Raw genomic sequence first — 13,121 nt, 5'->3', positions numbered from 1 at the left:
TAATTTAACGTTCTTCTCAAGTGCCCAAATATGGGCATTCAAGAGGTATTGTAAATTCCTCCTTCGGGAAAATCAATTCTACTGAGGTGCTTTAAGTATTTTACACTTTAGGCACTAATTTCCAATTACTGTAAGTAAATGAAACGGTTTTATTACCACAGTTTACGTTAACTCCTATATTTAAAGGGTGAAAATTAAAGTGTTTTCGGTCTGAAATTAGAACATTCAATACTAAATTGAACATGTCTAAAAGTTGCTCCATTAAATTAAAATCGCTTCGTTCGGTGGATTACGACCATCGGGAACTCAAATTTTCTTTTCAAATTCACATTCAAATAACCTTTTAACTTGAAGATTTTTTTATATTTAATTTTTTCATTATTATGTATATATTTTTTGTATTTTTTAATTTAAATTGAAAATTAGCAACTTCACTGAATGGAACGACAATAAGTGTTAGTACCTACATCTTGTTATGCATTTCATATGCCTACGCACTTAAATTCTGAATATGTTCAGTGATTTGCTAACACTAACTCAGACAATCTAACAATCTTCGTTCGCAGGTTGAATGGTTTCTTGCGTTAAAGGCCATGATTTATATTTAACATTAATTAACTTCGCTAATTGGGTTGGTATAAAAAGTTATCCAAGGTCCTTTAATCTCCTGGGGATATCATTACAGTTGATTTCTCTACCTTAATTAAAAGCAGGAATTGTATCCTCTATTCTTTAAAACTTCGGCAAACAGGAAACTGCAAATTTGAACTATGATATATGTACAAAAGAATACTTTATGGGGAACTTGCATTCGTATTGGCGCATGTTATTGCAATTTTCCTATTACCGTCATTAAATTAGTTTATTCGTTTAAATAAAAGTACAATTAGATTCTTTAACCGGATAATTGACGAAATCCTCATTACTCATAGATCAGATTTATTTGTTGGGGTTGCCAGTTAAAAATTAACGAATTAGGGAGAGGCGCACAGGGAGGAAAACGTATTGGTATGATCAGAACCGGCCTTAGCAAGTCTGATGCCTTGGGTGGAATTTTTAATCACCGCCCTTCCCCCTAAGAAAAAACGACCGACCAGGAAAGTCTATCGCCCAACGTCGCCTCCTCCTCCCTACCATAAGGCCAAGTTAATTTGAAATATTTAGAAAATAGAAAATTAGTCGAAAATTTCTACAATATATTTTTTCCCTATCTGCTGGTAAGAAAACTGGCCTCTGGAAGCAAAATCTCTTGAACAGTTCTACTTCTAAGAACTAAGATATCTCGTGAGGACAGCTTAACTGGCATATCGAAGCGAACCTATCAAGCGGAACATAAACAAACCTTTTGCAAAGAAAAGGAGGTCAAATGACCGAAATCAAGGATGTTGAGCTAATTCACGAGAACATAAATATCTTGATGATTTATAGAACTTGGTAACTTCTATAGTATCACGATAGAATCATCAAGAAAATAAGCAATATTAGATCATCACGACTCAAAATGAGAACTTCAATCTTGAAAAATAATTATGCCCTAAAAATGAATGTATCACAGAATGCCTACGAAGACAGTCTGTTACCGCTAGATTGCTATAGGGGAACAGTACTATTTGAATTCATGTGCCAACTATAATACTATGGCAATGACAAGAGAAGTTGGTACGATAGGTAAAAATAGAAAAACTTGCATTTCGCTCAGTGAGTACTAAGAATTAATGGAGTACTAATCTACATCTAAAGACGAGAGTTGACGAGGAGCTTTATAAATCGAACCGATAGAGAACCTACAATTCAATACAACCTGTTTGAACCTGTTCAGAAAGTTTCCTTTTCTGTAGATAGTTGTACCTCGCAGAGGAACTATGAATCCTAGTATGATTCCAACGTGACCTGTTTTGTTCAGGTTATTGCTAAACTATTTTGCTAATATGCTAATGGGACTTTGAGGTCACTCTTCGAAAATTTTTTTTAATTAAAATACAAAAATGTGTTTCTTGGATTTATCCACCCAAGACAATATAAAGATGAGTCCAATGCCCTTTGAATGCGAGTATACATAAATAGAGGTACCTTCTTTTTCATTTGTAAACGTTGAACGATATACATTCCTAAAGCAAATATTGGCGAAATATTGCAAACTATTGCATAACGCAAGAGAAAATGTTGAAAGTAAAACAGGTTTATTTAAATGTCTGCTAATCTGGCCCTCGATAATACAAATTTCATTCGATGATATTTGTATTTGTTCTGAATTATTCTTATTATTTCAGTGATAATAACTTGACAACTTAGTAAAGCATGCAAACGTAAAAAGTTAAAAGAAGAATGATAATTATTTAAAAATAAATAAATAAAAAATTTAAGTACTTCAAATATGAGAAGCACGTTTAGGTCAACTCATCTGTTCATCAGAATTTTGATAGTTAATATTAAATTGCTAAGTCAATGCCCCACGTTTACGACTCACCTCCTACTCTGCTAGGTTTGTTTAATGATCACCGGTTATATAGCTAATAAAATAAATTACCTTTAGCATACATATTTTATTTAAATCATGCAAGTCTAAATTCTAATAATTGAACTAATCCATAATAATCTAATTCCCCAATTCAATTTATGGCATCCTAGCAGACAACAGGCATGCCACTTAGCATATGCAAAACTCCGCAGGTTATTATGCAAACATTTGTCTCATTGCAATAATTTGTGGAATGGGCAGGTCTACTCTTTTTTAATTATGCTAGAAAATTATTGTTCGGAGGTCATACAATCACGTACAAACATTAAAACGCTGAAGAGTTTAGTATCCAAATAAATCGAATAAATACATATGTGAAAAGGAATGAGACTAGCATGTCATATCCTGTGGAGGAGCTTAAGCATGGCCAATACCTGCAGTCGGCGCAAAAATATTGTAACTAACTCGTGTATTAATGGGCGATTAATAATCTCAACTGTATTAATACACCCATTCACGCGCTATGTGGTTTTGGCTATTAATCACGTTCATTAATACACTTATTGGTTAAGTAATGATTCATTAAAATTGTGTATGAAGTTAAGGCTAGTAAGTTGAGACTCAACTAAGAGATGGTTAACAGAATTTTCATTAATTTTTTTTCGGTCTTGGTAAAAAAAGTTCAAACAATAAAGTTTTATGAATTATAGCTGTACGCCACTAATTTAGCATGAAACAAATTTTAACTGTCAATTTATGACGATATCATAAACACTCGCTCTACTTACGGAGCAACAAATAAAAAGGAGCAAACTTTTTGAAAATACCCTGTAATTTTTTTGTCGAGCAATCGACAAAAGACACATGAAACTTGAACTGATCAGAACTAACCTGAAATGTCCTGCATAATAACTACCCATTTTTAAAATTTTTTAGCTTTTTTCTAGGTAAATGAAAAAAACCATTTCCACAGTCCCTCTGGTGATATTTCCAACGCAATCTGACTATGACTTCTCGTTAAAATCGACAATTTCATTTTTAAATTATAATAATATTTTTCCATCGACTAAATATTAACAAGCTCTTTTATCATATAAAATGATTCATGTATGATTTTTAACTTATGTACGATTTGGAGTGCGTTGTGATTTATTCCATGTGGACGACTGCAGCTTTAACGGCTTGGGTGTGAAAAATCACACCTTTATGACCTTAACATGTAATCAGAATCTGTCACTTTTGTCTATCCTTTAAATATGAATTAAAAATTTACTTTTTGGGTCCTTGCGATGGCGATAGTTGATGGGAAAAGACGTAAATGACATATATAATAGTAAGCGATTAATAAACTCAATTTCCTCGCATAAGCAGTAATAATACGAAAAATATGAATGTATGTATGCTCGAATACTTAATTTTTCCCTTCTATTTTAAACTGTCCATTTAAGGAATGCAATGATCGAAAAATTACAGTTGCAATTGCCCGCTAGCTATCGATAATAATTGCACAGCGATAATTGCTCTGTAGAGGTCTTGAGGGCTTATTCTTTATGTAATTGTCGATTGAAATAGAACCTAGGGTAAACTTGATTATCTTGAAAAGGAAAAAGCTCAATAAGCTTTTTTCTAAGAAACTAAACAAACAATTGAAAAATATCGTAATTTTTTTGTTTCTAAAAAACCTAGTGAAATTTGCGACACCTTGTATCTTCGTAACGATTATACCAGTAACTCTGTGTTTATCAGAAATTTCTACTTTAAAATAATGCCACCATTCGAGGTTTGTCAAAGTATTTCGGAATTACCCGGCATACAATATATTCCAGGAATAATAATTTAATACTGATATACAGGGTATTCAGTTTTCACATTTTTTTAGGTTTTATTTTCTGGCTTTTCCCGACGAACATTAGTCTGTCGCAAAAAAATTGAGTGGCAGAGAAAGAACGTGACACACTTGAGTTAACATGCGCCTCCGAAATTCTCGCTTTGAGCTGAAAAATTCCCTTCCCATTTCACATTTTTCCTGCTTTCATGAGAGAAATTGTAAAACTTTGCAGCATGGTTATGGAATGGAGCGTTTTCCCGAGGTTGGGGCCTAATAGTTATTTATTTACAACCATATATGTAATGTTAATAATTTCAACCTCATTACAGGTTACGAAATATCATATTGCATACCCTCATTTCCCGTCCCCATTTCTTGTCCTATTTTCATTAATTTCCAGCATTGCTGTCATCACCCTTACAAGGGTTAGCTTTTTGGTAGTAAACTACCATTTACTTAGATTCATTCAATCACTTCTTACCGGCAATGTCCACATGTGTGTTGCCGGTACAACATTGCATGATAGTACCAATTGGCATTACCTAGACTAGACTATATAGAACTGGACCTTTCACCCTATGTAAAGTGTAATTCCAATTCAAAAAGAAAATATCGTCATGCTTCTATGGAACACAACACAGATGGTTAAACAATATTTGAAAACAATAAATAAGTAATGATGCTAATTAACTGGAATAATTAAATTACACGCACTGATAGTAGCCTTTTCTGAGATTTACTTTCAGTGTGCCACTGAAAATTCCCATCCAATTACTTGGAGGAATTTCCGTTAAATCATCAAATAAACAGGAATTCCGCACACCATTAATCGTGTAAACTACAAATAAAAATATTAACCACACTTTGGGGAACTCCCAGTGGTGCCTTGCTATGAATAGTACTGTGCTACTACAGTAGTAGCCCCCACTGATTACTCGTAATTTCGAAAATTGGCACTTGACCACACTGCCAATAAAACGTATGTCTGTCCTGCTTTGTCGAAGACCGCTAAGTTAAGAAAGACAAGGTCAGAAACTATTTCTCAAAATTAACATAATACACGCTGAAGAGATAAGAGCTGGTTGGTGGGCAATTTGTTGGTTTATTTGGTTTGGTGCATCGCGCGGTAAAGACCTTACTGTGGGTTACATTGTGGTTCGTACAGTACGTTACTTGGAGAATATACTGAGATTATTCTTATGTAAGTTTACTGAAGACAAATTTAATATTTTTAGATGATTTCCCTCGCAAGATGTCTCAAGAAAAGGGGAAGAAATTAATTCACTCAAATTAAATACGTTCCAAATTAACTTTACTTAATTCGAATATTTTATTAATTTGAAGTTCCCTCATTTTGAAGAATTTTAAAAAGCGTTATAACACGAATAGAACCATTTTTGATACATGTTAAGTGATCTGTACTCTAAGCTTTTCCCAGAATCACTTTAACTTTATCCAAGATCAATTTGGTACTTCAATGGTGCAGATTCAAATTGCCTCCATTATTCAAGGATCAAGTTAATTTTTATGATTTTGATTTGTGGGAATGGTAAATCAAAAAATGTATTATTCCTCCCATAAACCACAAGTGCTATCTGCTTTATTTGTCCATATTGCCTTAATTTAAAATTAACTATTTAAGACAAAAAATGAAAATTAAAAAACAAAATATACATTCAAATTAATCTCAATATTGATGAGCAATACTAGAAAGCATGAGATTACAAATGGAACAATATACCTTCCATTCGACCTTCCTCGCTTAAAAAACTAATTTCAAAACAATGGATTGGAATGGAAGTGTCGCCTTTAAGATGGAGAAATAAATTAAGATTAAAATAGTGAAATAAAGATGTCACTATTCTAACACATATTTATAATTCAATTTGCGAACTGTGTTGGTTCATTCTAAGTATTACCTGTTGCTATTATAAAGTTTAAAGTATGCGGTAAAATCGAAGTAAGAAAACGTTGCCTGCGTGCAGTATCTCTCTTTGTTATTTATTCTTTTCCATACAGAAATTGTAAAGGAAATTCAATTGAGCATTTTCCCTCTCCTAAAATTATTGTTTATTCTAGATGAGGAATTGTAAGTGTTCGTATTATGTTCTAAGTTTTTCGAATTCAGTAGAAAAAATTTTAACAGCAAGTAAATATTTCCTTTAATACAAGCATCAAGCCCCTCCGATAAATAAGATCTATACATATTCTAGCAAATATGGGTCTAAAACATCTAAATTATTTCAAGGAAATCACATACCTTCTTTAACGCCTAGTCGTACAATTACCTTAAGTTTAAATTAGACTAGGGGTTAAGGCTCCCTTAATCCCTTTTTGCCTAACTTCGTTTAAGCTAAAATGGATCATGGAGTTTTCTACTAAAATCATTTGTGTTAGAGAAATCCTTCATATAAAGTTTGGGTGAGAGCAGTGTATACAGGGTGACCTAGATCGGATACACAGGGTGGGTCGGATTCGATGGGATTTAGGAGTTCCTCACAATCTGGAAGATGTAAAAAACTAACGTGTTCTAAGCTCGATTTTAAAGGTGTTTGTTACCGATTTTAAATGGTCTGCTATGATCATCTTGTCTCAATGCAGGTTAAATGGCAAGTTTCAAAAAATAGAGTGGGCATCGTAAAATGGCTAGATGCTTCAAATTAAAATTTATTTTGCAGTAATAATTACAATTTTTTGACCTTAATAGAAAAAATAACGTAAAGTACACGTTTAATTAGTAATTCACTCATTCATCGTCAACTCACGGCGTCACTTCTCGTTGCGCAAAATTGAATTCGTGCGCCAATTTACTATCATACGAAACTTCTGTCTTGATGTGTTAAATATAATATTAATAAATATAATTATAAAATATAATATTATAAATATAGTATTCAAGTTTTTTTGGTACATATTGTATTGTATTTATAAAAAGAAATAACTTACTAGATTTTCGAAAAGATGCATTTTCTTTACACATGTTTCACGGCTTGCACGCTATGACCATTCAATTTTAATATATGACGGGAATTCTCCCAGACCAAATCCAAATCTAAATTTTCAATCCACGGTAAGTTGACTCATATTGGTAGCTCGCGAGTGGTGCAGTGAGCTATTACGAAAATGAGAGCGGCTCATGTATAAGCCGCTCGGTAGCGAACATGTTAATCAATAATCTGAACGAATCCGCGAAGAACTACTTCGCACGACTCTTTGAAAAAACATGAATGACATTGATGCAATCGTTAGAAAGCTTACCAATCATACAAACTGCGGAAACCTACAAAATCGTTTAAAATCCTTTGAAAAACATAAAAGCAACTAGGGAATTTTTATGGAAAACGCATAAAATTATAAAAACTAAGAGGCTCTTCGATACATGTCCAAAAAGCATCCGAGATCTAGGCATTCACATTCCTTCTGGCGCCATAAATCAACACTGAATTTTATCTTTAATGAGTCTCATTAGTGTTTCGCAACACATACCAAAGTGGAAAATCGCCTTTTTTAAATTAGTTATAAAGCTTTAGTAAACTGTTACTTTCGTATAAATATTTCTTAGAATTATGTTCTATGTATTGTTTACACTGCAATGGAAATAAATGCTTCGTGGAAACTGTTGTATTTTTTTGGCTATGAAATGAACAAGATCGCATAATTGGTCCACAGAAATCTATTGCTTGTTTCCCCTGAAAACTACTTTACGCTCATTAAATGATATGCTGCCTTCATATGGAATTATTATTAGTAAAAAATGTATAATTTAAAAGCAATTAATCACTTCCTATACCCTACCTATTGCTAACATTCCACTTAATGTGCCGAATCATATAATAATCTTGACCCAGATAGTAAAACGACACGTAAAACCACGTGCCCTTCAGAAACATAATAATTATTTTTTTAATTTTTTTAAATTTTTTACCCTTAAGTATTTTACCCTGAACTTTTAAGGCGGTACCGAAGGTAACCCTACTCAATTTGCTGTTTCTGCCTTTAGAAAGGAACATGGGAACCCTTCCCCAACTATCGATAATCAAAGGGCCTTCGCGACAACTTCAACCTGATCTGCTCCACAACTTATTCCAGAGGGTGGCCACAGGGCCTCAAGGGAACAATACTGCAGTAATATTTAAAGGTGAAATAATTCAGGTTGTAACAAGCGGAATTAACAGACAAACTTTTATGCAGAAAATGAGGCAACTAGACATCACACTTATCAGCAAATCGACAAGTTGACGAATAAAATTGCCAGGACCATTCAGCAAAAGATCATCCAAAATCGATTGCAAAAGAACCAAGATGGAGACTACATTGTGGCAGTTAACATGCAACCAAGTGATAAGTAATGGGAAATATTGAATATAAAAGGGCTTTGCCTGAAGGTTTTGAAATTCCACAGGCTGATAGTAATTTTGCTGTCAATCTGGAAGGCTGGATGTGCTTACCTGCCACTAGACCATGCGTTTCCTGGACCCAGGATCGAACATATTATCCGCGAATCCAGGCCCGTAATGGTGATTTTTGATAAAGGTAAACTGCTGATGTCCGTGTAAGCATTATATGTCTCAAGAACATAATCTGAGGTAATATTTGTTGGACTTGCGTGAAACACTCTGTCGAGCAAAGCCAAAGAAAAAGCAAACAATGAATATGTTCTTAGTTCGAATATTTGAAGGCCATTTTGCAATTACACGTTTAACACAAAATACTTTTCGCTGGCAGTAAACGCACAAAGATAAATTAATTGTTGTAGTAAAGAGCCTTGAATTTATTAATAAAATTGCGCATTTTTTCAGATTCCGAGTTTTACTTGAACACTTTCAAATTATCATTGGAAGATATTTTACATCTCTCCTCAAATCAGTTTGACACGGTTTTAAGTAAAAGTGAAAGACTTCAGCACGACAAGGATGACCTTGCCATTGTTATGTATACCTCAGGAAGCACTGGAGTACCCAAAGGTAACCATAATTATTATAATGGCACTTAATTGGTCAGCATTCAGAATCTATTGCTGACAGTAATTCCAATGTATAATCAAAGCAACAAATTAACGCAACGCAGATAAAAGAGCTCAAATAAAAAATAAATATAATTACTTTACACAGAAAATATATTAACTTTTGAGCCCACATTATCAATAAATTTTTGCTTTCAAGGGGTTCGCTTGCCACACAGAGTCATCTTAAATCGTCTTCAATGGCAGTTCAGGAGCTTTCCTTACAGCTCTACGGAGAAGGTCTGCGTATTCAAAACAGCCCTAACATTTGTAGACAGCGTGAGTGAAATTTGGGGCCCTTTAATGAATGGTTTATCCGTTCTGGTGGTACCCAAGGCCCTAACGAAAGATCCTCAGAAGCTGGTGAATTTAATTGATGAATATCAAGTAAGTGGTAATTAAGCAAATTATTTTCGCACGTTCACCTACGGAAATGTCCATAACATGTGTCGAATGAGGGTGGTTCATTGTCCATCTATGGTAGACAATTACCAAAAACATTATTATTTTTAAAACAGTACAAAAGTTCATTGCGACGAGACAGTTTATATCTTTAATTCATGAATTTATAAAAGTAAGTAATTTTCAATAACAACGAGTAATCGCATTTTACATGATGGCCCTAAAACACTCCAGCGAATTCCATGATACGAAGGAATTTTGGAAGTAAACTCCAAATGCATAGATAATAACGTTCACCAAAAGGGCGCATAATTTCATTTATCACTTCCGCATGGAAAGAAGTTTAACTTTTCGGTTCATTTTAATAAATTACTTGTTAAAAGTGATTGAGAAAAAACTTTAGGTCCCCTGATAACCCTCGCATAACGGCGCGAATGAAAAACTTTTTTAATATTACAGATTGAACGACTTATCTTGGTACCCTCACTTTTGAGAAGCCTCCTGGTTTATCTTGAATTGCAAGTAAGCTTTACTGAAAGATTTTTTCTTCTTACAAGTAACATTAATCACTAGCAGGACAACAAAAATGTCCTGAGTTCTCTGAAAACTTGGATATGTTCCGGAGAGACATTAGCTGTGTCGTTGGCAGAAGAATTTTTCCAGCATTTCAATGACAACAACCATAAGCTGTGCAATTTCTATGGGAGTACTGAGATTATGGGAGATGTCACTTATCATGTAATGGAAGGACTACATGATTTGAAATACCACCAAAAAGTACCTATTGGTACGTCTCACACGAGTAACTTTTATCGAGAATTTAATATTAAATTTAATTAGGTCTTCCACTTGACAACACCATGGTGTACTTGCTTGATAAGGACTTTAGACCTGTAAAAATAGGAGAAGTGGGGGAACTGTTCGTTGCAGGACTCAATTTGGCTGCTGGGTATGTCAATGGTAAACTTACACTAATAATAATAAGAAAGGCAGAATATTGACTAATTCGGAATTTGGCGAAAGGTCGCGACCCAGAGAAGTTTATCGAAAATCCTTTAGCCATCGATCCAACCTTCTCCAAATTGTACCGCACTGGAGATTATGCAAAAATTGAGAAGGGAACGTTGTTGTATGAAGGCAGAACCGACTCTCAAGTAAAAATTCGAGGACATCGCGTGGATTTGTCTGAGGTGGAAAAAGCTGTGAGCTCTCTTAAAGGGGTACGTCAGACTGTAAATCAGTATGAATTAAAACCAGTCTGAAATAGACATGTTTTTAATTAACCTTCTCTTTGTTAATAAACTAGATTGAAAAGGCCGTGGTCCTATGTTACAATTCCGGCGAAATAAGCCAGATGCTTCTGGCTTTCGTAATCACGAAGGAACTACTCAGCGAACACCAAATAGAAGTTGCTCTTAGAGATAAACTTACTAATTACATGATTCCACAAGTGATTTTGATCGACAGCATTCCATTGTTAGTTAATGGAAAAATTGACCGACAGGCTCTTCTGAAGATGTATGAGAATACGAATAATAATGGTAAGAGTCAAAATATGATTTTGAGTATAGTTGAGTGCAAATATTTATGTTCAAGTCCTAAGAAAAATAGATTCTGATAATAGGCCCCCCTCTACTCCCATTTTTACACGATTTTAAAAAATGAATTTGTGAGTTTTATATTATAATTCGAATCATATTAACGTTAATAAATAATTCTGAGGAGAAACATTATTTTATTTTCGCCATTGCTTTCAGACTACAAGAAAGCGTATTTCTTTGTGTTTATTATCATTCCAGATGACTCTTTCCCAGCAGTAGAAATTAGTTACGAAGGAGTACCATCCCATCAGTTAAATGCAGCAAAAGACCTATTCGAAACTGTGGCAGCCATTCTAGGTCGATCTACAAGGAACATTATCTCCGTAAATGCAAACTTCTATGAAATCGGTGGTAACTCGCTCAACTCTATATTCACAATATCCAGACTAACTGAAAAGGGATATCACATAAGTTAGTAAAATACTCTCAGTCTCTTAAACTTAGTTTGAATTTCAAAACTATTCGCAGATATTGGAGACTTCATATCAGCGATCGATTTCGGAGAAGTTCTGCAAAGAATGACCGAAGACACGAAGATCACTAAACAGCCTCCAAGTTTTACATCAGAACTTCTACGACCGGAGCACAAGCTGCCAGTTTTAGAGTAAATTCTTCTTCAATTTCATAACAAATTAGACATAAATCTTTATTTTCCATATAGTATGGTGACAACAAGCTTCTACCAAAAAGCCGACTTGGAGCAATGGATTATTTCAGAGATTTCCGTGACGGACTACCAGGATCTTATGGACGCCCTTTGGGAACCACTTTTGGAGAAAAACCTCAGTTTCATAGCGAGGAACGAAACTGGGAAAATATGTGGCGTAGCTCTTAATTTTGATGCTCATGATGAACCTGAGGTGGACATTAAATCTAAGTTAACTGTGATATTTGAATTTTTGGAAAGCATTGAAGGGCCAGTGAGGTAACAACAAATAATCTCAAGAAGTCGTTTTTTCTAGCTATATAATACAACTATTTGTAGGGATAATCAGCTGCCTCTAGGAAAATGCAAGGTCCAACACTCCTTTATGATGGCTACACATTCTTCCTTGAGTCCACGAGAAAATGTGGCAGTATTCCAGTTCATGGAACAAGAGAACTTGAAACTCGCAAAAGAGAGAGGGTTTGAGGGTATTTTCACTACAAACACCAGTCCCTTGACCCAGGTATTTTACTTATCTCAAAATCATCATCAGTATTATTAGGATGAATGCAATTTTCAGCAACTTGGAAACGATGTGTATAAATACAAAACAATGTTGGATTTTCAAGTCAATCAGTATGTGTCAAGTAACGGTATGAAGCCATTCGGTCTTGCTCCGGATAGCCAAAGGGCTGTCATTCATTGGAAAGCGCTGGAGGATTAAGCAGGAAAGTGCCGTTTTTATGGAGAACTTGTGAATTTCTAGAAATCTGCTACGTTTGTCACAAAAATGGTAATGTTGTAAATATTTGTTATTAAATTTATTTATTTATTTAAGTAGCAAGGTAGAGATATAATTGGAAATGCATTGTATGTGATTCACGTTAGTAATAAGCTAAGGTAATAAACACGTATACTATACATTACCTAATAAACTTATAAATCAAAAATATCTCACGCGTATTTTGTTATCCTCCCAATCACAACACGATTTCCTATAACCCCAAAGACAAATTAACTTTATTTATCTTCTAGGATATCGAACCACAGATATGTCTAATAAAAACCGGAAACCTGTTTCCTCCACTTCTCCATTTATTAGCTATTCCTATAACCGAATATAACCACCGTAGAAAATTTTAGACAACAATTTACAAGGGCATTTATCAATGTCCTGGGGTGTT

At 34.3% G+C, this 13,121-nt stretch overlaps 1 protein-coding gene across 2 annotated transcripts; it reads left to right on the top strand.

Annotated features, from left to right (window-relative positions):
* Positions 1-5,308: 5,308 nt before the first annotated feature.
* On the top strand, positions 5,309-12,804 carry e (nonribosomal peptide synthetase ebony). 2 transcript variants are annotated; one of them, XM_066405351.1, is made up of 16 exons: positions 5,309-5,487; positions 8,287-8,424; positions 8,478-8,631; positions 8,689-8,819; positions 9,086-9,250; positions 9,449-9,675; positions 10,150-10,212; positions 10,267-10,477; positions 10,531-10,650; positions 10,714-10,910; positions 10,997-11,231; positions 11,490-11,702; positions 11,760-11,895; positions 11,953-12,216; positions 12,277-12,460; positions 12,518-12,804. In XM_066405351.1, the coding sequence occupies exons 2-16, from the start codon at positions 8,295-8,297 to the stop codon at positions 12,659-12,661; spliced, it is 2,574 nt and encodes an 857-aa protein (XP_066261448.1). In that variant the 5' UTR covers positions 5,309-5,487; positions 8,287-8,294; the 3' UTR covers positions 12,662-12,804. The 2 variants fall into 2 exon arrangements, with proteins under 2 accessions (XP_066261448.1, XP_066261449.1); XM_066405352.1 differs by having other exon boundaries at positions 10,264-10,477.
* Positions 12,805-13,121: the final 317 nt, after the last annotated feature.

The sequence above is a fragment of the Euwallacea similis genome, chromosome 2, assembly GCF_039881205.1.
Source record: "Euwallacea similis isolate ESF13 chromosome 2, ESF131.1, whole genome shotgun sequence".
Taxonomy (NCBI): Eukaryota; Metazoa; Arthropoda; class Insecta; order Coleoptera; family Curculionidae; genus Euwallacea; species Euwallacea similis.
The sequence above is the reverse complement of the archived record's forward strand: the minus strand, read 5'-3'. Positions and strand labels throughout refer to the sequence as shown.

Coding starts and splice junctions, on each gene's coding strand:
- e (XM_066405352.1), top strand. CDS start 8,295: ATGGGAACCCTTCCCCAACTATCGATAATCAAAGGGCCTTCGCGACAA. Junction 9,251..9,448: donor AAGCACTGGAGTACCCAAAG/GTAACCATAATT, acceptor TTTGCTTTCAAG/GGGTTCGCTTGCCACACAGA. Junction 9,676..10,149: donor ATTTAATTGATGAATATCAA/GTAAGTGGTAAT, acceptor TTAATATTACAG/ATTGAACGACTTATCTTGGT.